Genomic DNA, 27648 nt, shown 5'->3' on the forward strand with positions numbered 1-27648 from the left:
GGGTGCGTGGTGCTTGGCAGCCGCTGGCGTTTTTTAGCCGGCAGCTTCGCCCGCACGAACGCCGCTATAGCACCTTCGACCACGAGCTGCTAGGGCTCCACCTGGCGGTCCGACACTTCCACCATCTGCTCGAGGGCCGCCCGTTCACGGCTTTCGTCGACCACAAGCCCCTTGTGTTCGCGGTGGCCAAGGTCGCCGAGCCATGGTCGGCACGGCAGCAGCGTCACCTCTCTGCCGTGTCCGAGTACACGACGGACATCCATCACGTGGCGGGTAAAGACAACCCGGTGGCGGATCGTCTTTCCCGGTCCGTCGTGCACGCGGTCCACCTCGGGATCGACTATACCCGGATGGCGGAGGACCAGTCCGCCGACCCTGGCGTCCAGGCCTTGCGGACCGCCGTCACGGGCCTCCACGTCACCGAGGTGCCGTTCGACGCCGCGGGCGCGGCCCTCCTATTTGACGTCTCCCTCGGCCGGCCTCACCCCATCGTGCCCGCTGGCTGGCGGCGCCCAGTTTTTGACGCCATCCACGGCCTGTCCCACCCGGGCAGGAAGGCATCCCAGAAGCTCGTCACGACGAAGTTCGTCTGGCATGGCCTCAGGAACGACGACCGCGACTGGGCCAGGACGTGCCTCGCGTGCCAGCGCGCAAAGGTCCACCGCCACACCCAGGCCCCGTTGGCCCCGTTTACGGTGCCCGAGCGTCGGTTCGACCACATTCACGTCGACTTGGTAGGACCTCTGTCCCCCTCGCGACGGTTCACACACCTCCTCACCATGGTGGACCGCACCACACGGTGGCCGGAGGCCGTGCCATTGGCTGCGACGTCTGCGGCTGATGTGGCGCACGCCTTCATCGCCACTTGGGTTGCCCGGTTCGGTGCCCCCTCGGACATCTCGTCCGACCGCGGCCCCCAGTTCACATCGGAGCTCTGGGGCGCGGTGGCGCAAGGGCTCGGTGTCAAACTACACCGCACCACGGCCTACCACCCCCAGGCCAATGGCCTGTGCGAGCGCTTTCATCGCTCAATGAAGGCCGCGCTCCGGGCCAGCCTCCGCGACGGCAGCTGGGCCGACAGGCTCCCCTGGGTCCTGCTGGGCCTCAGGACGGCGCCCAAGGACGACCTGCGCGCGTCCTCGGCGGAGCTGGTCTTCGGGCAACCACTGCGGGTACCGGGTGAATTTATCCCCGACTCCACGGCTCCTTGGTCCGCGGCGCAATAGCGCTCCACCCTGCAGGAGACCGCCCGGAAGGTTCGCCCCGGTGCCGACGGCACACCACGGTTGCCCGTCTTCCCACGTCGCCCCGGAGCTTCGCACGGTGGAGTACGTCTTCGTCCGGCACGACGCCCACCGGGCACCGCTACGGCCCCCGTACGACGGGCCCTTCCGCGTGCTGGATACCGGGGACAAATATTTCACCATCGACATCGGCGGTGCCCCGGATCGTGTCTCTGTGGACCGCCTCAAGCCGGCCCACCTCGATCTGGACCACCCTCCCGCAAGCAGCTCTGCCTCCGCGTCGAGGCCGCCCCCCGGCGGTCAGACCCCCGGCACCCCCCAGCCCCGCCGTCCCGCTACCCCCCAGCCCTGCACGCATCGCCAGGGGGCGTTTCGGTCGGGTCATCCGGCTTCCCCGCAAACTCACCCTTCAGGTGCGCGGGAATTCTGGGGGGGCGCGTGTGGCGGACACAACGGACAAGAATTCAGCGCACCAGCAGGTGGCGCGAACGTCCAGGCGGGGAACTGTAATGCATGCCCCGCCTATCGGCCGATCGGCCACGCCCGGGGGCAAGGCGTGGCCTCGGGACATATATGCGGGCTCTAAGCTCGAGCCCGCCCAGTGCGGAAGTGCGAGCTCTTAATAAAGACTCTTTGTATGTACCAACGCGTTGTGGCCTACCTCTCTGGCAATCGAGTCGTGTGTGCACAGCACCACATAATCAAAAATTGAAAGGAGGGTGGAGGGAGAGGGGAGAAACCCTATAACCTGGAAAGAAAAGGTGTGCTTGGGGAGAGGTGAGGGTGGAAATGATCATGAGTATGGATGGGGGATGACCCAACATGGTCAAAAGCCATCTTGAAACCCTAGAGGGAAAATTGTGATTAAACAGACTGAGGAAGTTGGTTCCACAAGCGCAAGAAGAGAGGAACAATGAGGCTGGATTTTGTAAGTTTACCAAGAAGTGAGTTACTGGTAGAACGGTTGGTTTGGAGGGGGGTGGGGGGGGGGGGGGTTAAAGGGTGAGGGGAGGGACAGACTGTACAGAAAGAGCAAATGATGCAAGACCAGAAAGGATGTAGCAGAATACAGACAGACCACTGACCTGCCTGCGTTGTGGGAGTAACAGGCCCAGATTTATGAAACTAGCTCGATTTCTTGAAGCTTATGATTTAAATTCATAATGCGATTGCATTCAGCTCGTTTTGAACCGGCAAGGCCTGGGACTCCGGTGCATTGCACTTTGCAGTCAGGTTGGTGGCCTCTGTCTTCAGATGTCAGTGGTCTGTCTCAGGTCAGTTGGTGGACATCTCAGGTCATCCCACATCCATACTCGTGATCTTTTTCTACCCTCATTAACCCTTCCACAACCTACCCCGTTTCTTTCAAGGTTACGGTGGTTTTTACTCTCTCTATTTGTTTCCCTCACCCTCTCTCCTATCCCTCTACCATGTTTATCTAACCTACCATGGCTCTCTACCTCGCTATTGGTGTGGTGTCCCACCTTTCCACTATGCTGTCCTTGTTCTGCTACGCTCCAGCTATTTCACCAGTCTTGACTTCGTACATAAAAATAGGACCACGGGTCCTGAAGCTCACCTGGATCAGGAGCAACAGTCACTCAAACCCCCCACAGACCCCATCAGACTGACATATTTAATGCCATGAACAAACTTTGGTACATCACGGGCGATAAAGATTGTGAGCAGGTTTCATTGACATTGCGTATGTAGTTTTGGAGAAGAGAGCAAATACCTCTTTTGGGGGGTGAAACCTCCACCCCTGCCCCGGAGACCACCTTGATGAGCGCAGATTTTAATGCGGTCAATGCACCTTCACTAGGCATCAGACATGCAGCTTGTGGCAAAGTTTCAACATCGTGCGTTTGCTTCAAGCGATAATGTCTGAAGTGTTTACAGACTCACTGACTGACTTACCTGCGGACATTGCTCGATCACATAAGCTCACCGGACTAAAGTACAGGTGAGCTAAAACCTGTTTGCAGAGACTTTTCTGCCAATCATGACTTGATTTATGTATTTATTTATTCAATATTCCAACTGCCGGAGTCATTTTGCTTGTTTTCTTCCTTTAGGAGCGACGTTAGTCACTGTGCCATGTCTCTTGCCCAATAATTGAAGGCTGCTGTCCAAACCGCCCATCTGGGTTGGGGGTGTTTGCAGGCTTAATTCTGGGTTAGTGTTGGCAACCCAAGACGAGATTTCATCTTGTCCTGCAACAAAATACATGGTTTATTCATAAGGTTAGTTGCACAACGTTGATTTTGGAACAAGCACAGCAACAACAACAACAGGCATTTTAAGGCCATTTTCCCTACAAGAGCGCAGTTGGTATAAATTCTCATGTTGCGATTACTTTTGTCAAAGTCAGGAGTTGCTGCTCCTGGACTCTTTGAATCAATTATTGCCATTGGTGGGCTCGGTGCTCTAGGGTGCAGCATTCAATGCAGAGATTCTTTTTGTACAGCACGACCCTTAAAATCCTCTATGAATCTGTGTGCCCAATATTGTCAGCGCGTGTGGGTGGAAACGATCCATTAGTGCGGCACATGATGTGCTCGGATTCACGTTTCCCTTTGCACTTGTGGAAGTGCAGCTTTAGAGCTTTATGTTGTTGCACGTGTAACTGCAAGGGCTGTTGCCATGCGGATCGGTTTGGGATTGGAAGCTTCCGATGCTATCCAAAGCTATCGCACAGGTGATGAGTGAACTCTGCTCTTGCCCCCAAATAAATCCTCTTTTGACTGGATTTGTGTTGATGGAAGCCTTTGAATGAAGAATTTTGGGGGGGGGGGGGGGGGGGGAGTTTGGGGTTTTTTATTTTTGGGTTTTTATGGGGGGTTTTTTGCGTTTTTGGGGGTTTGGTTTTGGGGGTTTTGGGGTAATTTTTGGGTTTTTACATTTGCCGTATGAACCTGGAAAAATGAATACAACTTTCATCACTTTACTTCATTACCTCCGCCAACAAAGGTGGATGGAGGTTATGTTTTCACCCATGTCTGTTTGTCTGTCTGTCTGTCTGTCTGTCTTTGTCTGTCCGTTTGTGAACAAGATATCTCAAAAAGTTGTGGATGGATTCGGACGAAATTTGGCAGAGAGGTAGCATGTTTGACAATGACGAAATGATTATATTTTGGTGAAGATCCGGATTCGGATCCGGCTACTTGAATTTTTTAAGTGATTCTTCGCTATGGAAGATAATGCCAAATACGATACATAGCAGGATATCTCAAAAAGTTGTGGACGGATTTGGACGAAACTTGGTGGACAGGTTGGGTGTCTGACAAGGAGAAATAGATTCGATATTGGTGAAGATCTGAATGTGGATTCGGATATGAGAATTATTTAATTTTGTAGGTGATTCTTCACCATTGCGAGATAGAGTGAAAATCAACATATAGCTGGATATCTCAAAAGGTTTTGGATGGATTTGGACGAAACTTGTTGGACAGGTTGTGTGTGTGACGAGAAAGAATCAATTCAATTTTGGTGAAGATCTCAATATGGATTTGGCTGCAATAATTATTTAATTTTATAAGTGATTCTTCATCATTGAGAGATCGGCTGAAAAGCGATATATAACATGATATTAAAAAAAATTATGGACTAGTTATGAATAAACTTGGTGCATGAGTTGGTTTTGAAGTTTAGAGTTGATTTGACAAGAACAAGCCGATTAGATTTTGGTTCAGGTCCGAATCCAGATCCGGCCTATCTGTGGGATACAAAGCGTAAACTGTTCAACAGGCAGAGGTATGCTCTCTACTGAGTGCCGTTCTAGTTAGGAAATGCTTTGCGTTTGACCAATGGAGTGTACGTACCGTACCGCACCGCACTTATTGGCTTAAAGCGTGCTGGTAAACTCACTTTGCCATGCTCTTCCTTGATAAGGCCTCACCCCTGAGAAGTCTCTATTTTTGTATGTCACTCTTTCACCCTCCTTCAGCAATGCCACCCCCTCCCTGGTCCCCACTGGTGCATGGAAAAGTGAGGTGACGTCTAGGTTACAAGGAAAAACACTGACAGTGGGACAGTAGGACAAACATTTGGACACGAGGAATGAACAAAAGGAGGAGGGAGAAGAGGGGAGAAGACTGAGCACCTGCAAATAGGTGAGGATATATGAATGGGGGAGAGGGTGTGGGGTAGGTGGGGATAATAGTGGAAAGGCTCACGGTCCAGATGGAAGATGACCCGAGGTGGTGGTGGTGGTGGTGGTGCACTGACAACCCTGCCACATCACACAGAACAACTCACCAAAAAACAAAGTTTTTTATTTTTATTTTTTTAAACAAAATATAGTGCCCATACTCTATGCATAGTGAAAGATGAAGGGCCAACATTTTACCATGTATTAATACCAAGCTTGATGGTGTAATAGTTGGAGCATCCGCTCTGAGTCTGGGAGGTCGGTCATTCAAACCCTGGCCTCGTCATACCAAAGACTTTAATAATGGTACGTGCTGCCTCCTTGCTTGACACTCGGCATTTAAAAAGGATAGAGCATGGACAAGCAACTCTGGGAAGGAAATTGCAAACCACCCAGTGTAAATATTGCCAAGAAACCGCTTCGGTCGCACGAACGCTTTGTAAAGGGCACACGGTGCATCAAATCGATCAATTCAGCCATATGAAATAGCAGAACAACAATACAATGGATCAACAAACTCGATGGGGGAAAAGGAAAACGGTGCTAACCTGCAAACATATGCACCAGCACACAAGGAGAGGAATTGCAGGAGGAGGATGGAAACCTACAAAGCCCAGTAGTGGAAATGGGAGACTACTGAGGTGGTGGTAGGCAGCAGACTTGGAATTCTGGATGGAAGACCTCGAGACAACAGACTCAGGAAGACATTTCAACAAGCAAGTACAAGGGCTATGAAAGATTTGACTTTGAGGGCCAGAGGTGAGAGGACAGGAAGAGGTGTGTGTGTGTGTGTGTGTGTGTGTGTGTGTGTGTGTGTGTGTGTGTGTGTGTGTGTGTGTGTGTGTGTGTGTGTGTGTGTGTGTGTGTGTGTGTGTGTGTGTGTGTGTTTCTTGTTAATACTTGGCCAGTACAGTATTCATTACCCGATTTGGTACTGGTGACCTTATTTGCTATGGATGTAGATCCAACGGTGGCGTCGTGGTCAGATTGTCAGCATTTCCAGCATACGAGCTGCATATCGTCTTTCAGATAGGATTTTGTTTACATCAGAGGAGATGAGAAGGCAGACGCAATGGTTAAAAGCAATCAACTTCCAGCAAGCGAAGGCCTTGCTGTTTCCCTCAACAGTTCATGCACAGCAGCTGCACTTATTTTTCTGTCTCCTTGATATAATGGCCTTAAATGAGTTTGAATTTGTAACAAGTGTACTTCTTAGATTATCTGCTTTCTTTGCTGTGTGTAGGTCAGGTAAAACCTGTAAAACATTTGTCCACTTTGAGTATGCTGACAATTAACCAGGGAAGCTGCTCATTTCCGAACTTGTGGGTCGCAATGCTCCGAACCTGCGCACTCAGTCTCCAATCCAGAGGTGGTCACACATAAGACGCCATGTCTCTTACAGAGCATCTTGTCTCACTCACACAGAACGCTCTCTCTCTCTCTCTCTCTTGATGGAAGTGCCTCGATCAGGGATGCCCTGGCCGCCATCGCACAACTGGCATCACCCGAGCAGCTCGTGCAAGTGGCCGAGCGGCATTGCTGCCCGTAGTCATCAAGCTCGAACCATGTGGAACTCACGCAAAGCTTTGGCATCTTGGCCTTGCCCCGACTTCCGCAAAATGCCATATGGTGGTGCGAGTAGCTCTGTGTGGCCATCTGAAGACGTGGTGAAATTTATTCTTGCTTCCGGACTCTGTTTCCTTGTATGTAGTTGTGATGGCCCGTTCCAATGAATTTGAGCAAAGCATGAAACACCATCACTGTCTCGTCAGCAAAAGGTTTGACACCCTAAAACAACAACAACGACAACAGGCATTTTGAAGCCATTTTCCCTGCTAGAGCGGGGGTTAGCCTTGCGGGCCCTATGACAATCTTCTCCATTTTGCCCTATTTTCTGCATCTCCCCTTGTTGACCCCCTTGCCCGCATTTCTTCTTCCACCACCTTTAGCCAAGTCTTTCTCGGTCTTCCCCGTCCTCTACTTCCTTCTACATTCATTTCCATCACTCTTCTCAACCAGTCACTTTCATCCTTCCTCAACACATGACCATACCATCTCAACCTGTTCCTCTTCACAACATCAATCACAGGCTCTATTCCCATCATCTTTCGCAATTCATCATTTGTCTTCCTCTCTCTCAACGATACTCCGCACATCCACCGAACCATTCGCATTTCCACCCTTTCCAGCCTTCGTTGCTGCTCTACGTTCATTACCCATGTCTCGCTCCCATAAATCATAACACTTCTCACACATGCAGCATACACCTTTCCCTTCAGCTTCAACGACACTCCCCTCCTCATCAGCATGCCACTGAGTTCCCGAAACCTCTTCCATGCACATCTCACTCTAGCAACCATTGCCACTTTGACACAAAAAGTTTGCCATAAATGTAAACGCAATATATGCTTTGTAAGAAATTGTTAATTATGCCTACAATATGTTAACATTTGGTGACTAGACGTGAGGTGGTGAGAGTGGAGATGGGTGGAGTGTACATTACATTAGAGTGGAGACATTACAGCCAAAAGGACAGACACCGCACGTATGTGAACATGCGAGACACTCTTAGTAGTTGGTACTATGCTTGATTTTGATGGGCATGGCGCCAGTTTCCTAAATCCATGACGCTAATGTGGCAAAATGACGTCAGTTATGAAAGGGCCTCAAGCAATTTGTATTCTTTGGCACTGTATCGTACATACCAACTTCACTTTCAGATGGTGGGATTACATGGAAATAGGTTGGATTTATCCCAACTTTGCAACCAACGGTGGTGGTTCGTGTGCAGCCTGTGCCTGCTGGTTGCGTCATCTTTTGGGGGGCACGTCTGCTGCTGATGCAATGGCTGTCTATATAACCAGTCAGCTGGTACTCATTTTGTTGACCTCAAAAGGATGACAGGCTGAGTCAACCCACCTGGTGTTAATTCAATGGCAGTGGCTGAAACTCATCCAGCCACCTTAACCGTTAAGCCAGCACCAGACTTGGCTTTGCAATTGAGGGAGGTTTGAGTTCCACATGTTTAGACACGCCATGTTATGGGATGTTAACGATGGAGTACAGAAATAAATTTCTGTGCCCAGGCCAACCCCAACATTTTTTAAATTTTATAAACATTTTTTTTTTAAATCTTCTATATATATATATATATATATATATATATATATATATATATACTGTATATGTATATATATATATGTATGTATATGTATGTATATGTATATATATATATATATATATATATATATATATATATATATATATATATATATATATATATATATATATATATATATATATATATATATATATATATATATATATATATATATATAAAAGAACGTTTTTGTTTGTTTGTTTGTCTGCACTCGCTAATCTCCTGAACGGTGAAAGATAGGAGGAAACCTCTAAAACAAAAAATGTCGGGACGGTCCCCGGAAGGTTATGCTAGGTGGTGAGGCCGGTCGAGGCCGCTTCGGCCGGGCTGGGCCCATTTCGCAATTAAAAGCTGAGCTGAATTATAGTCGTCGATCGTCTACGGCCGTGAGTAAAAGCTGAATTATAGTAGTAAATTCATTAAAAAAGAATCAAAAATGTTGGGACGGGCCACGGGAAGGTTATAGGCTAGGTGGCGAGGCCTGTCGAGGCCGCTTCGGCCGGGCTGGGCCCATTTCACAATTAAAAGATGAGCTGAATTATAGTAGTCGATCTTCTACGGCCGCGAGTAAAAGCTGAATTATAGTAGTAAATTCATTCAAAAAGAACCCGGGCAACGCCAGGTGCTTTCGGCTCGTTTATCTATCTATAATTCCAGTAATCTCTGTCTGTCTGTCTGTACGTCTGTACGTTTGTCTGTGACCGCTGTTTCTCGACAACCACGGGTCCGATATACTTTTAACTTGCCAGGTATATTGCTGGGGACCCGAGGATGTGCCTTTTCAAGGTTTCATATTAATCGGACAATTACTTACCGAGCTATGTCCAAAAAACGATTCAACCAATCAGAGAGCAGCGAACGATCGCGTGTGCCGAACGTGGCGGGCACACTCTGCCTCGGATGGCACATTTGAGAGCGTATTCATTTATTTCACGTTTGCAAACTATGTTGGCGTTAAACTATGTTTTACAACTAATAAAAACGAATTTGCGATTCATTCGCTTTCCTGCGCGTTTGTGCACGCGATGGCGATTTCTTTACCAAACTCCGGAAGCCGTTCGCTTTGGACCAAACCATTGCATGTAAATAGAGGGGGGGGATTGTCACCACTCGCAAGCCGTTCGCTTTGGACCAAACCATTTCATGTAAATAGAGGGGGGGGATATAATTTTAGATATAGATATAGTACGGGCATGCCCTAGTCTATCTATAATTCCAGTAATCTCTGTCTGTACGTTTGTTTGTCTGTGACCGCTGTTTCTCGACAACCACGGGTCCGATATACTTTTAACTTGCCAGGTATATTGCTGGGGACCCGAGGATGTGCCTTTTCAAGGTTTCATATTAATCGGACAATTACTTACCGAGCTATGTCCAAAAAACGATTCAACCAATCAGAGAGCAGCGAACGATCGCGTGTGCCGAACGTGGCGGGCACACTCTGCCTCGGATGGCACATTTGAGAGCGTATTCATTTATTTCACGTTTGCAAACTATGTTGGCGTTAAACTATGTTTTACAACTAATAAAAACGAATTTGCGATTCATTCGCTTTCCTGCGCGTTTGTGCACGCGATGGCGATTTCTTTACCAAACTCCGGAAGCCGTTCGCTTTGGACCAAACCATTGCATGTAAATAGAGGGGGGGGGATTGTCACCACTCGCAAGCCGTTCGCTTTGGACCAAACCATTTCATGTAAATAGAGGGGGGGGATATAATTTTAGATATAGATATAGTACGGGCATGCCCTAGTAAAGTAAATTTCTATAAAATAAATGTTTATAATATTTATTATTTCTTTATTTATTTCCAAATCAATGGACTAGGGCGGAAGGAGTTTATATTTCAAAGCAGGAGGAGGCTGTGACACTGGAGCAGTTTAGACCAATATCATTGCTCGATGTAGATGGGAAGATATATTGATGAGTGTCTTTGCGGCATGGCTCTCAGGCTTCATCAGAGGGAATGGTTTTGTGGATGGTTCTGTGCAGAAGGCAGGAATACCAGGATCACCAGGATGCATTGAACACTCGGTAATAGTCTGGCAAGTGTTACAGGAGGCAAAGGAAGGATGTTGCGGTGGTATGGCTGGATTTGGAGAATGGATATGGGTCAGTGCCGCATGCCTTGATCAGGTATGCCATGGATTTCTTTTGGGTGCCACGGAGATTTAGGGATTTTTTGATGGCATATTATGATCAGTTTTGGATGCGGTTTGCGACACAGTCCTATGTAACAGAGTGGCAGAAGTTGGAAATGGGGATCCCGATGGGATGTACCATCTCCCCTATTTTGTTTGTATTTAGGTTGATGCGGTGGGCAAGAATGGGATTTAATGCAAGAAAGTCGAGGAGTGTGGTCGTGAGACTAGGAGTGGTGGATAACATGCACAGGTTTGAGCTGGGAGGGGAGGTGGTTCCATCATTGGTGGAGGCCCCTGTGAAGAGTTTGGGAAGATGGTATACAGTGGAGTTGAATCATGTGGGAAGAGTGGAGGAGGTCAGAAACAAGCTTTTGAGAAGTTTGAAGAGGATTTATGGATGTGGTTTGCCAGGTAAGTTGAAGGTATGGTGTTTGAAGTTTGGATTGATGCCACGAGTATTGTGGCCATTGATGATGTATGATATTGTGATTGGGCATGCAGAGAGGATGGAGGTTGTGGTCAGCGGGTTTGTGAGGAGGTGGTTGGGAGTGCCACGCTGTTTGACGAACATTGCCTTTTATGGTCAGGGTGGAAATCTCGAGGTTCCCTTGCCATCATTAACCGAGGAGTTTAAGGTGGTGAGGGTGCGGGAGTTCATGATGTTGTGGGATTCAAGTGATGCAGTGGTAAAGAATGCTCTCCCAGAGAAGAAGGGAAGTCGGAAGTGGAATGCAAGAGCAGAGGTGGATGAGATGGAGGAGCGGTTGCAACAGGAGGAGGTCGTGGGGATGGTACAGCACGGGAAGCATGGCTTGGGGTGGAAGAAGCATGAGTGATGGGGAAAGGCATGTGTGAAAGAGAGGTGGAAGATGGTTGAGAGGGAGGTGAGAAGAAAGGAAGAGGAGGAAGATGGTTCAGAGGGAGGTGAGAAGAAAGGAAGAGGAGAGGAGATATGTGAAAGCAGTCGGTTAGGCACAGCAAGGTGCTTGGACTAAGTGGGAAGGTGTGTGGGTGAGAATGTTGAAGTGGCAAGAGATTTTGAGGATGGAGCCAATATTGTTGAATTTCCTGTTGCGGGCAACGTATGATGTGCTTCCGTCACCAGTAAACTTGAGATTATGGGAGTTGTTGCAGGAGGAGAGATGTTATTTGTGTGGAGGTGTGGGAACGGTGCAGCATGCACTGAGTGAGTGCATGATCAGTAGCATTGGCAGCAGGACAATACAGGTGGCGACATGATCAGATGCTGGCGGTGGTGGTGCAGATGGTGCAACAAGAGGTGCTGAGGTCGAGAGAAAGAAGAGTGGAGAAGGAGACTGATGGGGGAGAGGTGTGGTTTGTCAAAGAGGGCCAAGTCGTAAGAGGTGGAAAGAGGAGGAGGTGGAAAGCAAGAGGGCTGTCAGATGCTTGTGATTGGCAGGTGGTGGCAGACCTAAAGCCACAATTGGTATTCCCAGAGGAGATCTATGTGACAAGGTTGCGGCCTGACATTGTCATTTGGTCAGGTGCAACAAGACAGGTCATCTTAGGGGAATTGTCTGTACCTTGGGAAGAGAACATGGAGGAGGTGCACGAGAGGAAGAGAGGAAAGTACAGTGAGCTGGAGGTAGAGTGCCGGGAGAAGGGTTGGCGAGTTTCGTGTCAGCCATTTAAGGTGGGGTGTAGACTGTAGAGGGTATATTGGAAATTCCTTTTCTGCATTTCTTGCTCGGCTGGGAGTGTGTGGGACAGAAAGAAGGAGGATGTGTGACAAGGTGGCCCAGGTTGCCTTGAAAGGCTCATTTTGGATATGGAGGAAGTTTATGGAGGTACGTCGAACGGTGTAGGTTGGTTGTGTTTTTTTTTGTTTTGTTTGTTTTTTTGTTACTATTATTATTTCTTATTTTGTGTATATGAGAGTGAGTGGGTGAGGGTGTGTGTTTTTGCATGTGTGTGTCTTTGTATGTTGAGAGGTGTATGTTGTAAGGGTGTGTGTGTGTGTGTGTGTGTGTGTGTGTGTGTGTGTGTGTGTGTGTGTGTGTGTGTGTGTGTGTGTGTGTGTGTGTGTGTGTGTGTGTGTGTGTGTGTGTGTGTGTGTGTGTGTGTGTGTGTGATCTGGTGTCTTTTGTTGGTGAGTGGTGAAGGGTATAAAGGTGGGTGTTTGAGTGTTCCACCATGTTTGTTTGGTGCTGTGGATTCTGGATGTGGAGGTGTTGCTGTTGTAGTCTGCGTTTGCACTGCCTGGGGGTGGGGGTATGTATGCATCCAGGTGAAGTTGCTGCATGTGGATGTGTATGTGCCCCTGCTGGCCCACCTTAGCTGACCGTATCGAGGTTGAAGGGCCAAAACGGGATGATGCTGAGGACCTCGAATGAGGACCCGGTCAGTGCGGCACACTTGTGACCAGGTGTGTTTTGAACTTATATATATATATATATATATATATATATATATATATATATATATATATATATATATATATATATATATATATGTTTTTTTTATAGTTGAAATATTTTTTCATTTCAATCTTTATTTTTTATCATTTCTTTATAATTTTTATAAATATAATTTTTTATATAAAATAAATTTTTATAAATATATGTATTTATATATAAAAAATTTTTAAATAATCATTGTTGCTGTTTTATTCAATTGCGTTTGGAACTGAACTTTTGGAACTTCACTCAAGTTTTCATAATAATGGCAAATGTAGCCGTTGCTTGTCATCTTTCGATTTACCTTTGTCGTGCGAATGTTGAATTGTTTTGTTGAACAACTCTGGAACGGTTTCTGAATCTTGTTTTCAAATGTTTTGTTTGTTTTGTCGTGTTGCCTGGTTTTCAGGCTAACCTCAAATTTGCATCTTTTAAATCCAAGCCACATGTTGTGAATGGTTTGATAAACAGGAATTAGAAAAACGTGTGCCTTGATGTTTTCTGCCACATTTCGCTTTCGAAGGCTCTTCGTGAAGTTGGCTCGAATGTTTAAGGACGTAATGGTTTGGCCCTATTTGCGGTATTCTCACGGATCGTTCGGCTTGTTATTACAATGAAAGCGTGGGATTATGTAAGCATTTTGGTGATGTTGACGATGCAATGTTAACGCTGGAGTACATTTTCTTTAAGGTTTAATGCAATTGATCAATTGGGAACCACCTCTGCCCAAACTTTCCTGCTTTCCCAATGTGTGGCTGTTTCAGCCTTTGTTACCTCCGCCACCAAAGGTGGATGGAGGTTATGTTTTCACCCCTGTCTGACTGTTTGTCCGTTTGTGAACAAAATATCTCAACAAGTTGTGGACCGATTCGGTCGAAATTTGGCAGAGATGTAGCATATGTGACAAGGACGAAATGATTAGATTTTGGTGAAGATCCGGCTTCTAGAAATTTTAGTGATTCTTCACGACGAAATGATTAGATTTTGATGAAGATCCGGCTACTAGAAATTTTAGTGATTCTTCACGACAAAATGATTCGATTTTGGTGAAGATACGGCTACTAGAAATCTTAGTGATTCTTCACGACGAATGATTAGATTTTGGTGAAGATCCGGCTACGAGAAATTTTAGTGATGCTTCACGACGAAATTATTAGATTTTGGTGAAAAGCCGGCTGTTAGAGATTTTAGTGATTCTTCATGACGAAATGATTAGATTTTGGTGAAGATCCGGATACTATAAATTTTAGTGATTCTTCACGACGAAATGATTATATTTTGGTGAAAATCCGGCTACTATAAATTTTAGTGATTCTTCATGACGAAATGATTAGATTTTGGTGAAGATCCGGCTGTTAGAAATTTTAGTGATTCTTCACGATGAAATGATTAGATTTTGGTGAAAATCCGGCTACTAGAAATTTTAGTGATTCTTCACGACGAAATGATTAGATTTTGGTGAAGATCCGGCTACTAGAAATTTTAGTGATTCTTCACGACGAAATGATTAGATTTTGGTGAAGATCCGGCTACTAGAAATTTTAGTGATTCTTCACGACGAAATGATTAGATTTTGGTGAAGATCCGGCTACTAGAAATTTTAGTGATTCTTCACGACGAAATGATTAGATTTTGGTGAAGATCTGGCTGTTGGAAATTTTAGTGATTCTTCACGACGAAATGATTAGATTTTGGTGAAGATCCGGCTACTAGAAATTTTAGTGATTCTTCACGACGAAATGTTTAGATTTTGGTGAAGATCCGGCTACTAGAAATTTTAGTGATTCTTCACGACGAAATGATTGGATTTTGGTGAAGATCCGGCTACGAGAAATTTTAGTGATTCTTCACGACGAAATGATTAGATTTTGGTGAAGATCCGTCTGTTAGAAATTTTAGTGATTCTTCACGACGAAATGATTACATTTTGGTGAAGATCCGGCTGTTAGAAATTTTAGTGATTCTTCACGACGAAATGATTAGATTTTGGTGAAGATCCGGCTGCTAGAAATTTTAGTGATGCTTCACGACCAAATGATTAGATTTTGGTGAAGATCCGGCGACTAGAAATTTTAGTGATGCTTCACGACGAAATGATTAGATTTTGGTGAAGATCCGGCTGTTAGAAATTTTAGTGATTCTTCATGACGAAATGATTAGATTTTGGTGAAGATCCGGCTGCTAGAAATTTTAGTGATGCTTCACGACGAAATGATTAGATTTTGGTGAAGATCCGGCTACTAGAAATTTTAGTGATGCTTCACGACGAAATGATTAGATTTTGGTGAAGATGCGGCTGCTAGAAATTTTAGTGATGCTTCACGACGAAATGATTAGATTTTGGTGAAGATCCGGCTACGAGAAAGTTTAGTGATTCTTCACGACGAAATGATTAGATTTTGGTGAAGATCCGGCTGCTAGAAATTTTAGTGATGCTTCACGACGAAATGATTAGATTTTGGTGAAGATCCGGCGACTAGAAATTTTAGTGATTCTTCACGACGAAATGATTAGATTTTGGTGAAGATCTGGCTACTAAAATTTTTAGTGATTCTTCACGACGAAATGATTAGATTTTGGTGAAGATCCGGCTGCTAGAAATTTTAGTGATGCGTCACGACGAAATGATTAGATTTTGGTGAAGATCCGGCTACTAGAAATTTTAGTGATTCTTCACGACGAAATGATTAGATTTTGGTGAAGATCCGGCTGCTAGAAATTTTAGTGATGCTTCACGACGAAATGATTAGATTTTGGTGAAGATCTGGCTACTAGAAATTTTAGTGATTCTTCACGACGAAATGATTATATTTTGGTGAAGATCTGGCTACTAGAAATTTTAGTGATGCTTCACGACGAAATGATTAGATTTTGGTGAAGATCCGGCTGCTAGAAATTTTAGTGATGCTTCACGACGAAATGATTAGATTTTGGTGAAGATCTGGCTTCTAAAAATTTTAGTGATTCTTCACGACGAAATGATTAGATTTTGGTGAAGATCCGGCTGCTAGAAATTTGAGTGATTCCTCACGACGAAATGATTAGATTTTGGTGAAGGTCCGGCTACTAGAAATTTTAGTGATTCTTCACGACGAAATGATTAGATTTTGGTGAATTTCTGGTTACAAGAAATTTTAGTGATTCTTCACGACGAAATGATTAGATTTTGGTGAAAAGCCGGCTGTTAGAGATTTTAGTGATTCTTCATGACGAAATGATTAGATTTTGGTGAAGATCCGGATACTATAAATTTTAGTGATTCTTCACGACGAAATGATTAGATTTTGGTGAAAATCCGGCTACTATAAATTTTAGTGATTCTTCACGACGAAATGATTAGATTTTGGTGAAGATCCGGCTGTTAGAAATTTTAGTGATTCTTCACGACGAAATGATTAGATTTTGGTGAAGATCCGGCTAGTAGAAATTTTAGTGATTCTTCACGACGAAATGATTAGATTTTGGTGAAGATCCAGCTACTAGAAATTTTAGTGATTCTTCACGACGAAATGATTAGATTTTTGTGAAGATCCGGCTACTAGATATTTTAGTGATTCTTCACGACGAAATGATTAGATTTTGGTGAAGATCCGGCTGTTGGAAATTTTAGTGATTCTTCACGACGAAATGATTAGATTTTGGTGAAGATCCGGCTACTAGAAATTTTAGTGATTCTTCACGACGAAATGATTAGATTTTGGTGAAGATCCGGCTACTAGAAATTTTAGTGATTCTTCACGACGAAATGATTGGATTTTGGTGAAGATCTGGCTACGAGAAATTTTAGTGATTCTTCACGACGAAATGATTAGATTTTGGTGAAGATCCGGCTACTAGAAATTTTAGTGATTCTTCACGACGAAATGATTAGATTTTGGTGAAGATCCGGCTGTTAGAAATTTTAGTGATTCTTTACGACGAAATGATTAGATTTTGGTGAAGATCCGGCTGTTAGAAATTTTAGTGATTCTTCACGACGAAATGATTAGATTTTGGTGAAGATCTGGCTACTAAAATATTTAGTGATTCTTCACGACGAAATTATTAGATTTTGGTGAAGATCCGGCTGCTAGAAATTTTAGTGATTCTTCACGACGAAATGATTAGATTTTGGTGAAGATCCGGCTGTTGGAAATTTTAGTGATTCTTCACGACGAAATGATTAGATTTTGGTGAAGATCCGGCTACTAGAAATTTTAGTGATTCTTCACGACGAAATGATTAGATTTTGGTGAAGATCCGGCTACTAGAAATTTTAGTGATTCTTCACGACGAAATGATTGGATTTTGGTGAAGATCTGGCTACGAGAAATTTTAGTGATTCTTCACGACGAAATGATTAGATTTTGGTGAAGATCCGGCTGTTAGAAATTTTAGTGATTCTTCACGACGAAATGATTAGATTTTGGTGAAGATCCGGCTGTTAGAAATTTTAGTGATTCTTCACGACGAAATGATTAGATTTTGGTGAAGATCCGGCTGCTAGAAATTTTAGTGATGCTTCATGACCAAATGATTAGATTTTGGTGAAGATCCGGCTACTAGAAATTTTAGTGATGCTTCACGACGAAATGATTAGATTTTGGTGAAGATCCGGCTGCTAGAAATTTTAGTGATGCTTCACGACGAAATGATTAGATTTTGGTGAAGATCCGGCGACTAGAAATTTTAGTGATTCTTCACGACGAAATGATTAGATTTTGGTGAAGATCTGGCTACTAAAATATTTAGTGATTCTTCACGACGAAATTATTAGATTTTGGTGAAGATCTGGCTGCTAGAAATTTTAGTGATGCGTCACGACGAAATGATTAGATTTTGGTGAAGATCCGGCTGCTAGAAATTTTAGTGATTCTCCACGACGAAATGATTAGATTTTGGTGAAGATCCGGCTGCTAGAAATTTTAGTGATGCTTCACGACGAAATGATTAGATTTTGGTGAGGATCTGGCTACTAGAAATTTTAGTGATGCTTCACGACGAAATGATTAGATTTTGGTGAAGATCTGGCTACTAAAAATTTTAGTGATTCTTCACGACGAAATGATTCGATTTTGGTGAAGATCCGGCTACTAGAAATTTTAGTGATTCTTCACGACGAAATGATTAGATTTTGGTGAAAATCCCGCTGCTAGAAATTTGAGTGATTCTTCACGACGAAATGATTAGATTTTGGTGAAGGTCCGGCTACTAGAAATTTTAGTGATTCTTCACGACGAAATGATTAGATTTTGGTCAATTTCTGGTTACTAGAAATTTTAGTGATTCTTCACGACGAAATGATTAGATTTTGGTGAAGATCCGGCTGTTAAAAATTTTAGTGATTCTTCACGACGAAATGATTAGATTTTGGTGAAGATCCGGCTGTTAGAAATTTTAGTGATGCTTCATGACGAAATGATTAGATTTTGGTGAAGATCTGGCTACTATAAATTTTAGTGATTCTTCACGACGAAATGATTAGATGTTGGTGAAGATCCGGCTACTAGAAATTTTAGTGATGCTTCACGACGAAATGATTAGATTTTGGTGAAGATCTGGCTACTATAAATTTTAGTGATTCTTCACGACGAAATGATTAGATTTTGGTGAAGATCCGGTTGTTAGAAATTTTAGTGATTCTTCACGACGAAATGATTAGATTTTGGTGAAGATCCGGCTACTAGAAATTTTAGTGATTCTTCATGACGAAATGATTAGATTTTGGTGATTCTTCACGACGAAATGATTAGATTTTGGTGAAAATCCGGCTGCTAGAAATTTGAGTGATTCTTCACCATTGGGAGACGGGGCAAAAAGCGATACATAGCAGGATATCTCAAAAAGTTCTGGATGGATTTGGACGAAACTTGGTGGAGTGGTTGTGTGTGTGACGAGGAAGAATCGATTAGATTTTGGTGAAGATCTGGGTCCGGATCCAGCTGGTAGAATTTTTAAAGTGATTCTTCACCATTGAGTGATATGGCCAACCAGGTGGATGTATGCTGAGTTGCTGTTCTAGTTTGTGACAGTAACTAAGGCAAACCGTACTCTTAGCTCGTTTCGATATCTAACCAAGATGCATCTTCAGGTTTGCTTGAGGTGGCGGGTGAGCCGGAGCGCAGACACCAAAACCAAAGTTGACTTCAAAAGAAAACCTTCTGTAAATCAGACTTATGAACCATATTTTTTATGCTGTACGTGTTTAAACGAAGGCGTCGGTTTGTTTTTCCAACACGTAGACCGCACTGGTTCTCGTCGTGTGGGCAAGGCCTGTATTCGTGGAGCTGTTGGCATGTGGCTGGACTGCCCAAAGCAAATCCATATATGGGCATTCGAGGCAACGACTCGTTTCTGTTGGCTGTTGGGAAAGGCGGAGCCGCCTGCTGCGGGGTTGGCACACCGTGAGTTTGAGTGGTACCTTTGTTGGTCTTCAAACACTGTCGATGCCATTTCATGACTTTGCACCAGCCAAGAGTTCTCGCATATCTGTCCTCGTTGTGGCTCTCCGATTGGGATCAGGCGGATGAGATCTAGACAGACAGAGCTCAGCCATCACCATGAACCATTTGATTTGCTCATTCCATATTAATACTGCCATTGAAGGCCTTTAGTCTCTGCACTTCACAATATGAAAAGCGTGCGATGGTTTTCAAGATGTTTTTTTTCTTTTCTTCCATATTTCTCTTTTGTTCATCTTCAAAAACGTTTGTCATCGGTTAATGTTTTGAAGACTCGGACATGTACCTCAGCACTTGTCGGTGGGTATTTTGAGTGAGGCGATAAACGACGAGGCTTTCGAGCATCGGTGTTGTACTGAGCACTTGCTTTTTACCAACGTACATTATAACAAATGGTCACTCGATCGCTCATGGTGTTCCCGCCCTGGTCCATTTGTTTTTCCCAGGGATGTTTTCATACCTGCCCATTCCACGGACCTTGTGCAAGCTTATCCACACTGTGCCTGCCTCAGCGTATGTGATCACACTGTGTGTGATCCATTTGGGTTTTTTTTTTTTAAACCACATTTCGCTGAAAAGCATCGGGTTTCTTTGCTGTTCCGCCAAAGAGAACGGGCTTTGTGTTTTTCTAGCAAATTATGACCTTGTCTAAGTACTGTTTCTGGAACTTGTCAAAATCGGTTTGACGTCCGAGTGCCTCCTCTCTCTCTCTCTCTCCCTCTTTCCCTCTCTCTCTCCCTCTCTTGCTCTCACTCTCCCCCTCTCTCTCTCTCTCTCCCTCTTTCCCTCTCTCTCTCCCTCTCTTGCTCTCACTCTCCCTCTCTTGCTCTCACTCTCCCCCTCTCTCGCTCTCACTCTCACTCTCCCCTCTCTCTTTCTCTCTCTCTCTCCCTCTCTTTCCCTCTCTCCCTCTCTCTCTCCCTCTCTCACTCTCTCTCTCTTGCTCTCACTCTCACTCTCCCCTCTCTCTTTCTCTCTCTCTCTCCCTCTCTCGCTCTCACTCTCACTCTCCCTCTCTCTCTCTCTCGCTCTCACTCTCACTCTCCCCTCTCTCTTTCTCTCTCTCTCTCCCTCTCTCTCCCTCTCTCCCTCTCTCTCTCCCTCTCTCTCTCTCTCCCTCTCTTGCTCTCACTCTCCCTCTCTTGCTCTCACTCTCCCCCTCTCTCGCTCTCACTCTCACTCTCCCCTCTCTCTTTCTCTCTCTCTCTCTCCCTCTCTCTCCCTCTCTCCCTCTCTCTCTCCCTCTCTCACTCTCTCTCTCTCTTACTCTCCCTCTCTCCCCCTCTCGGTTCCTTAGATATGTTTCATCCTGTCGACAGCCATGGAGGTACTGCAGTGTTTTCCCCGCTATCAGCGGAGCTGCTTATTTGGCTTTTCTGATAGTGGGTTCTGTGATCATTGTGTGACTTGCCGATTTGGAAACCACGTGATACCAACATACAGCACCACTGTGCGACCTGTGATAAAACCTTTTTTGGCCAATCCATGGGAAATATTGACCAAGACTGTTCTACTCGCAGCAGCAGTGCCTTTTCTGATTGTGTTCCAATGTCATAACTAAATATGTAACCTGCCTTCCTCATGAGTGGATGCACCTTCGGCTCCTGCGGTGAGTACGTACTTTATTATAATGTCTTAAAGGATAGATTTCTGCGGTGTGTACAGTTACTGTAGTTGCTTGGCATGTGTGGTTCTCCTGCTCGCGATCGCCGTTATGTCATCCTTTCTGGCTGTTTGTGCAGCTGGTGATCGCTGTGTGTCATTGTTCTGCCCACCTGTTTACCTCACGCAGGCAAGAAGGCGAGTGGGCCGAGAGGAGAGGAGCCGGGGATCTTCACGGCGGAACGGCCGACGATGTAGACGAGGAGCCAACCGCTCCCACGACGCCTTCGGTGGATGGGAAGGCATGGTCCGAGGCCCCAGTGAGGACTTCCCCACACACCAACGACTTCCTGAAAGGCAGTTCCTCTTGGCCAGAAGGTATTACATACATTTACCTGCTTGGGTGCCAATTTCCCTGTACTTATCCTGACATGGTGAGCAAGCACAGAAAGTTTATAATGGAAGCTTTGTTGTAATATTTTCTTGCATGCAAGTTCACTTGCAGTGTGGGTTTGGCATGTAATGAAGATTGCGGTTAACATGGCCTGGGACGCTCACAAGTGCGTTCAATTTAGGATGCGATGTTTTCCTGCTTTGTCGTCTCTTTGTCCTTGCATTCACCTGCGTGATACCTTTGATCAAATGCAGAGGTGAATCTGAAATATTTGCACTAATGTCATACGTGTTCTTCTGAAACATCATATGTTGGGGACTTTTTATTCTGGAAAAGTCAAAACGTACAGGGAACTTAATAAATCTTCTTTCTCTTCCTCAGTGTATTGTCCCATCAATACAATTTTCAATACAAATACATACAATTGTCCCATCAATGTGGTAGTCCCTCGCTGCCGACTACATCTAAGAAATTTTTGGGATGATACGCAGCTGTTTCGGGCCACGTGCTTTAATGTCTTAATGGTTCATAAACATGACGAGATCTGGATTGCATTAATTTATTTATTTTAACAGGAATACAACAGCAACAACAACAACAGGCATTTCAACGCCATTTTCCCTGCTAGAGTGGGGGTTAGCCTTGCGGTCCCCATGACAATCTTCTCCATTTTGCCCTATTTTCTGCATCTCTCCTTGTTTAACCCCGTTGCCCGCATTTCTTCTTCGACCATCTTTAGCCAAGTCTTTCTCGGTCTTCCCCGTCCTCTACTTCCTTCTACATTCATTTCCATCACTCTTCTCAACCAGCCACTTTCATCCTTCCTCAACACATGACCAAACCATCTCAACCTATTTCTCTTCACAGCATCCATCACAGGCTCTATTCCCATCATCTTTCGCAATTCATCATTTGTCTTCCTCTCTCTCAGCGACACTCCGCACATCCACCGAACCATTCGCATTTCCACCCTTTCCAGCCTTCGTTGCTGATCTACGTTCATTACCCATGTCTCGCTCCCATAAATCATAACACTTCTCACACATGCAGCATACACCTTTCCCTTCAGCTTCAACGACACTCCCCTCCTCGTCAGCACGCCACTCAGTTCCCGAAACTTCTTCCATGCACATCTCACTCCAGCAACCGTTGCCGAGTCTGATCCACCTTCTCCATTCAGCATGTCTCCTAGGTAACAAAATGTTTTCACACCTTCCAGCTTCATGCCGTCTCCAAGATCCAACTCAACATTTCCTCCATCTGCAGCTCCCTCTGTGCACACCTTACACTTGAATATAGCTGCTACACTGGTTAATGACCCTCTCAAACCACTACCTTTTTGATGAACCCACTCAGCACACATTGTACATTGAATGGAATTCACTCCGACACCCTTCCTACACACAGCAAACGGCCACCTCCCAGTTCTTTCCACCTCACCACATGCTTTACCACTTGCCATCACCTTGGTTTTTCTGATATTCACCTTCAGACCTTTTGTCTCCATACATTCCTTCCACTTGTTCATCTTCTCCTTCAGTCCATCCATACTTTCTGCAATCAACACCAGATCATCTGCATACAACAACTGCATTTAACAGGAATACAAGGCTTGGATATTGGAACTGCCACTTTTTTTTGGCCACAGAATTTTTGTTGAAGAATGAATGATGGTTTCCAATGCTGACATCCAATTCTTCTGTAATTTCACGTGAAGTTATACTATTACCTGTTCGACGCGATCCGTGTTTGCTTGAGCGACGACAGTTACAGGTGGTAGTTGCATGTGAGACTCCTCACCAATCAATGGCCATATTTGAACTCGCTGCACCATCTAAACATACGACGTGATGTGACAGACAGGTGTCACCAAACTGTGCAGACAATTGTGTGTGAATTTATTTTGCTTTGATGTTCTTCCTCGCAATTAACTTTATGATGCACCTCTGTTTCATCCCATTAGTGTATGTTGGTCACCATTTTGGTCACCATCTTGGTTTTATCCAGAATGCTTCCATCGGCGTTGATGCCATTTCCTGTATAACTTGCTCTGCGTATACACTATACAATATACACATGGTGCTCCGTATTCACGAAGGTTACGTTCCTGGAAAACCGCACAAATACAGAATTGGCGAATACGGATACCATGGCTTCATGGGAAAAAGGGGGTTCGGTTCCTCGGTCAAGCATAGGGAGGATGGTAGATATTTAATTAATAACGATGACTAAAATAAATAAATAAATGACAGCACACAGAACAGTTCGATTTTATTAATGAATGATCGTTTTAAGGCCATTTTTCCCCACTAGAGCGGGGGTTAGCCTTGCGGGCCCCATGACAATCATGGTTCCCTGTTTGAGGCAATGTTTATATGGCCGGATGCCCTTCCTAGACGCCAACCCTTGGTCGCCTCTTACGATGGATGCGCTGGGATACGGTGTACCTATTCTAACCGGGGTACACACCGTGATCATTCATCCCAGCGAGCTGGTACTCAATTTGCCGACCTCGGAAGGATGACAGGCTGAGTCAACCCCCCTGGCGTTAATTCAGCGATCGACCGGGATTCGAACCCAGGATCCTCGGATCCCAAGCCGGCACCCTAACCGCTAAGCCAACACCAGGACTTTATTCGATTTTATTAATGTATGTCGTATGATGATAATGTCTGGTCGATGGTGATGGTTTTGGAGGGGAAGTCAGAAGGATGATTCATGCCCACTGAGGCCAGGCTCAAACCCGTAGCCAACCTGTCTAACAATATTACTTAGACTCGACACTTTCTTCTGCCTCTTTCAAGCACACTCACCTTTTGTTTTGGGTGCATTATTCACGGGTATTACAAGTTCACGATAGCAAATCGAGAGGTGCAGCGAGGTGTTTGCGGTTCAGGAACCAAATACAGTACTTTACGGTATCAGCATCCACGCATCTCGCATCCCTCCCCCTTTTACATCTTCTTTCAGCACGTCTCAGATGTTTGGACTTGATGTTTAACACATTTTTATTTTCCTGAAGAATGTCCACTGGACGAGACATGCTGAAAAGGAAGTTGACAGTTCATTGTCGTGACATAGTACTGCGTCGTTATCTCGTGTGAGGTTTCCTTTTGTAAAGGGAAAATAAGTTTCTTGGATCACGCTTTTGAGTTTTGATACTGTGAGGTCATTGTGAATCTCCGTAAAAATGGAAATTTGCACATGCAATCCTTATCCCGCTCATGGGACTGTCTTGGACAATGTCCACAAAACTGTTCCATCACCTGACCTTGCTAACAGGTGTTTGAGTTAGGCATGTTGCCCGCAGGACTTCAAAACAAGACATTTCTTTGTTTCTGCTCAGATCATGTTGCAAACTTTTCCAATCGGACATAGAATGAGCGGGTCTAATGTTAAACACTCCCGTCTGTTTTGCCAGAGGCATCAAAATGCCTCTCCCGTTGCTTTTCTTGGCTGATCATCGCAGTTGCCTTGAAGCAAGACCCCCTTTGTGGGAAAGCTAACGCTGATGGTTTCCAAAAGTATCATCGTTTTGGGTGATTTGGTGAAAAATGGCCATTTGGTGGCATGTAGCAAATCCATTTTGGAATTTGGTCATGTAACGGTTGGGCATGGAGGATGACCTGCGATGGTGGTGCACTGCCGACATGAAGGCCTGGAGAGAATAGTTGAAAGGGACCGAGGAAGGAGGTTCCACAAATGAAAGAAGACAAACCCAAAAGGAATGGAGGTGATCAACATGGAGCCTAGATTTTCGGAGTTTCACAAAAAGAGTGTTTCTGTTGGAATATCTGAAAGGGCTAGGGAGCAACGGAGGGATGCAAGAGGAGAGGGATTATAAAACGGAGAAGCCATGAACCTGCCTGCGATGAGAGAGAGCAGCAGGCCCTGTGTTTCTGTGGTAGATGTCAATGGTATCGAGAGCTTTGGATTCCGCAACAGCTCGGCCAGAGACAGGTGTGAAACGAGGCACTAGCCAGTAGGGCAGAACAGTACTCCATTGAGCTCTTCCGGCCGTGAGACACTCGGACTTACCAAGGACGGGATTTGGCACGACGGTCAAGCCATCTGCAGTTTTTGTCACATCGTCCGTGTTTCCAGTCCTACGTAGTTTTTTGCTTTGTGCGGAGTTTAGCTTTCGGAGTTTTTTCAGCATTCCGCAAACTTCTTGGGAGCATATTCTTGCGTATGATGGTGTATATTTAGACGAGGTACTTTTGTCCGGAAGATGCTTGGCATCCCAGACAAAGGTACGCAATGAGAGTTGATCTTAAAGCTGGCACAGTTTGTTTGAGAGGAGAGCTACTTCCGGGACTCGCAGTGTTTGGTAGTTATTGGTGTTGGCCATGCTTATGGGAATGATCATTCAACATTTGTTTATTGAATTAGATATTAAAACGAAATTTTTAAAGCGTTTTGGGTGGTCCTGCCACCTCCGGCAACGACCGCTTTTGCTTGGAATTTTTCTCCTGGCGGTGTCCCTGGGCATCTTTTCCAGGCCAAAGCACCCGACGTGTTCCACGGCTGGATCAAGGAGGGTGATTCCGTCCGTTTTGCTTGCGACTCGCTCGTGCGGGCTTTTCGAGCATTTTGAGTTGCTTTTGTTTATTGCGTAATGGCAGCTCAGACGTGCTTCCCATGGTCAGGGTAAATAAGCGCATGGCTGGGGGGGCACTTTTGTCGCGCTTGATTGTGCTTCGTGGTTTGCTATGTTTTGCTGTTCATAAAACACAGAGCGCGTGCTTTGTTTGATTTACACGTGTGATTGCTCGTTGTATGCTCGAATGTCTTCTTCCCATGAGTTATTTTGCCATGAGAAGATTTTGTGGTGTTTTCTCATCCACTTTGTATATTTGAGAGAAGTTGTGCATGTTAAGGTCCTTGTTAGGCACTGGAGTGAGCACGTGTTTGAGTGCGTTGGAAGCGCTTCGTTTAAAGCAAATGAACTGGTATAAATGAGCTAATACTTGCCGCATACGCATAAACAACGTTAAAAGAACAACTTTTGAATTGCATGCTTATTCACTGCCTCATAAACCAAAAGAAAAGCTGGTGACCCTGAATTTTATCTTCAAATGAAGTGTGATTTCGTTTTCAAGCAGGCATTGCATCACCACGTGGTGTCATCTCTCCTCCTTATCCACCAATCTTTTCTACCCCCATTAACCTCAACTAACCCAACCCTCTCACTTGCAGGTGACTATTCTCATTTTCCTACTCACATCCTCTTCTTTGGCCTTGCTTCCCCCCCCCCCCCCCTCGTCTCCTCCCCCTCTTTTCCTCCTCTTTCTCTTCCCCTTTTTCCGCCTCTTTCTCTTCCCCTTGCTCCTCATCTTTCTCCTACCCTTTCTTCCATCCCTCCTCCTCCTCTTCACTCCTCCTCCTCTTCACTCCTCCTCTTCACTCCTCCTCCTCTTCACCCTCTCCTCATCCTCTTATCCCCCCCCCTCCTCTTCACTCCTCCTCCTCTTCACCCTCTCCTCATCCTCTTATCCCCCCCCCCCTCCTCTTTGACCCCCTCCTCTTTGATCCCTACTTCTTTTTGACCCCTCCTCCTCTTCATCCTCTCACTCTCCTTTTCACCCCTCCTCACCCTCCTCCTATTCATCCCCACCCTCTCCTTTTCTCCCCTCCTCCCCCTCCTCTTTTCCCTTCCTCCTCCTCTTTTCCCTTCCTCCGCCTCTTTTCCCCTCCTCCACTTCACCCTCCCCTTCTTCTTCACCTCTACTCCTCTTTGCTCCTCCTCCTCTTCTTTGCCCCTCCTCTTCTTCACCCCTCTGCAGCCTCTTCTCCCCTTTGTCCTCTTCTTCTCCCCTTTGTCCTCCTCTTTTCCCTTTGTCCTCCTCTTTTCCCTTCATCCTCTTCTTTCCCCTTCATCCTCCTCTTTTCCCTTCATCCTCCTCTTTTCCCTTCATCCTCCTCTTTTCCCTTTGTCCTCCTCTTTTCACTTTGTCCTCCTCTTTTCACTTTGTCCTCCTTTTCACTTTGTCCTCCTTTTCACTTTGTCCTCCTTTTCACTTTGTCCTCCTTTTCACTTTGTCCTCCTTTTCACTTTGTCCTCCTCTTTTCCTTTGTCCTCCTCTTTTCCTTTGTC

At 45.3% G+C, this 27648-nt stretch overlaps 1 protein-coding gene across 15 annotated transcripts in view; it reads left to right on the forward strand.

Annotated features, from left to right (window-relative positions):
* LOC137434968 (F-box only protein 46-like) overlaps positions 1-27648 on the forward strand; it is a 115336-nt gene that overhangs the window by 79383 nt on the left and 8305 nt on the right. For 12 of the 15 annotated variants that reach the window (XR_010985977.2, XR_013624608.1, XR_013624607.1 and 9 more), the window contains one exon: positions 21348-21535. Coding sequence is in view for 11 of the 15 variants with exons in the window: in XM_078784885.1 (XP_078641011.1) it covers positions 21348-21535 (188 nt within the window). In the remaining 4 variants the exon portion in view is untranslated. Of the gene's footprint in view, positions 1-5108; positions 5357-18829; positions 19499-20835; positions 21165-21347; positions 21536-27648 lie in introns of those variants that run through there. The other 3 variants (XM_068128244.2, XM_068128243.2, XM_068128241.2) reach the window with 3 other exon arrangements.

This window comes from Myxine glutinosa, chromosome 9 (assembly GCF_964187855.1).
Source record: "Myxine glutinosa chromosome 9, kmMyxGlut1.1, whole genome shotgun sequence".
Lineage (NCBI taxonomy): Eukaryota > Metazoa > Chordata > Myxini > Myxiniformes > Myxinidae > Myxine > Myxine glutinosa.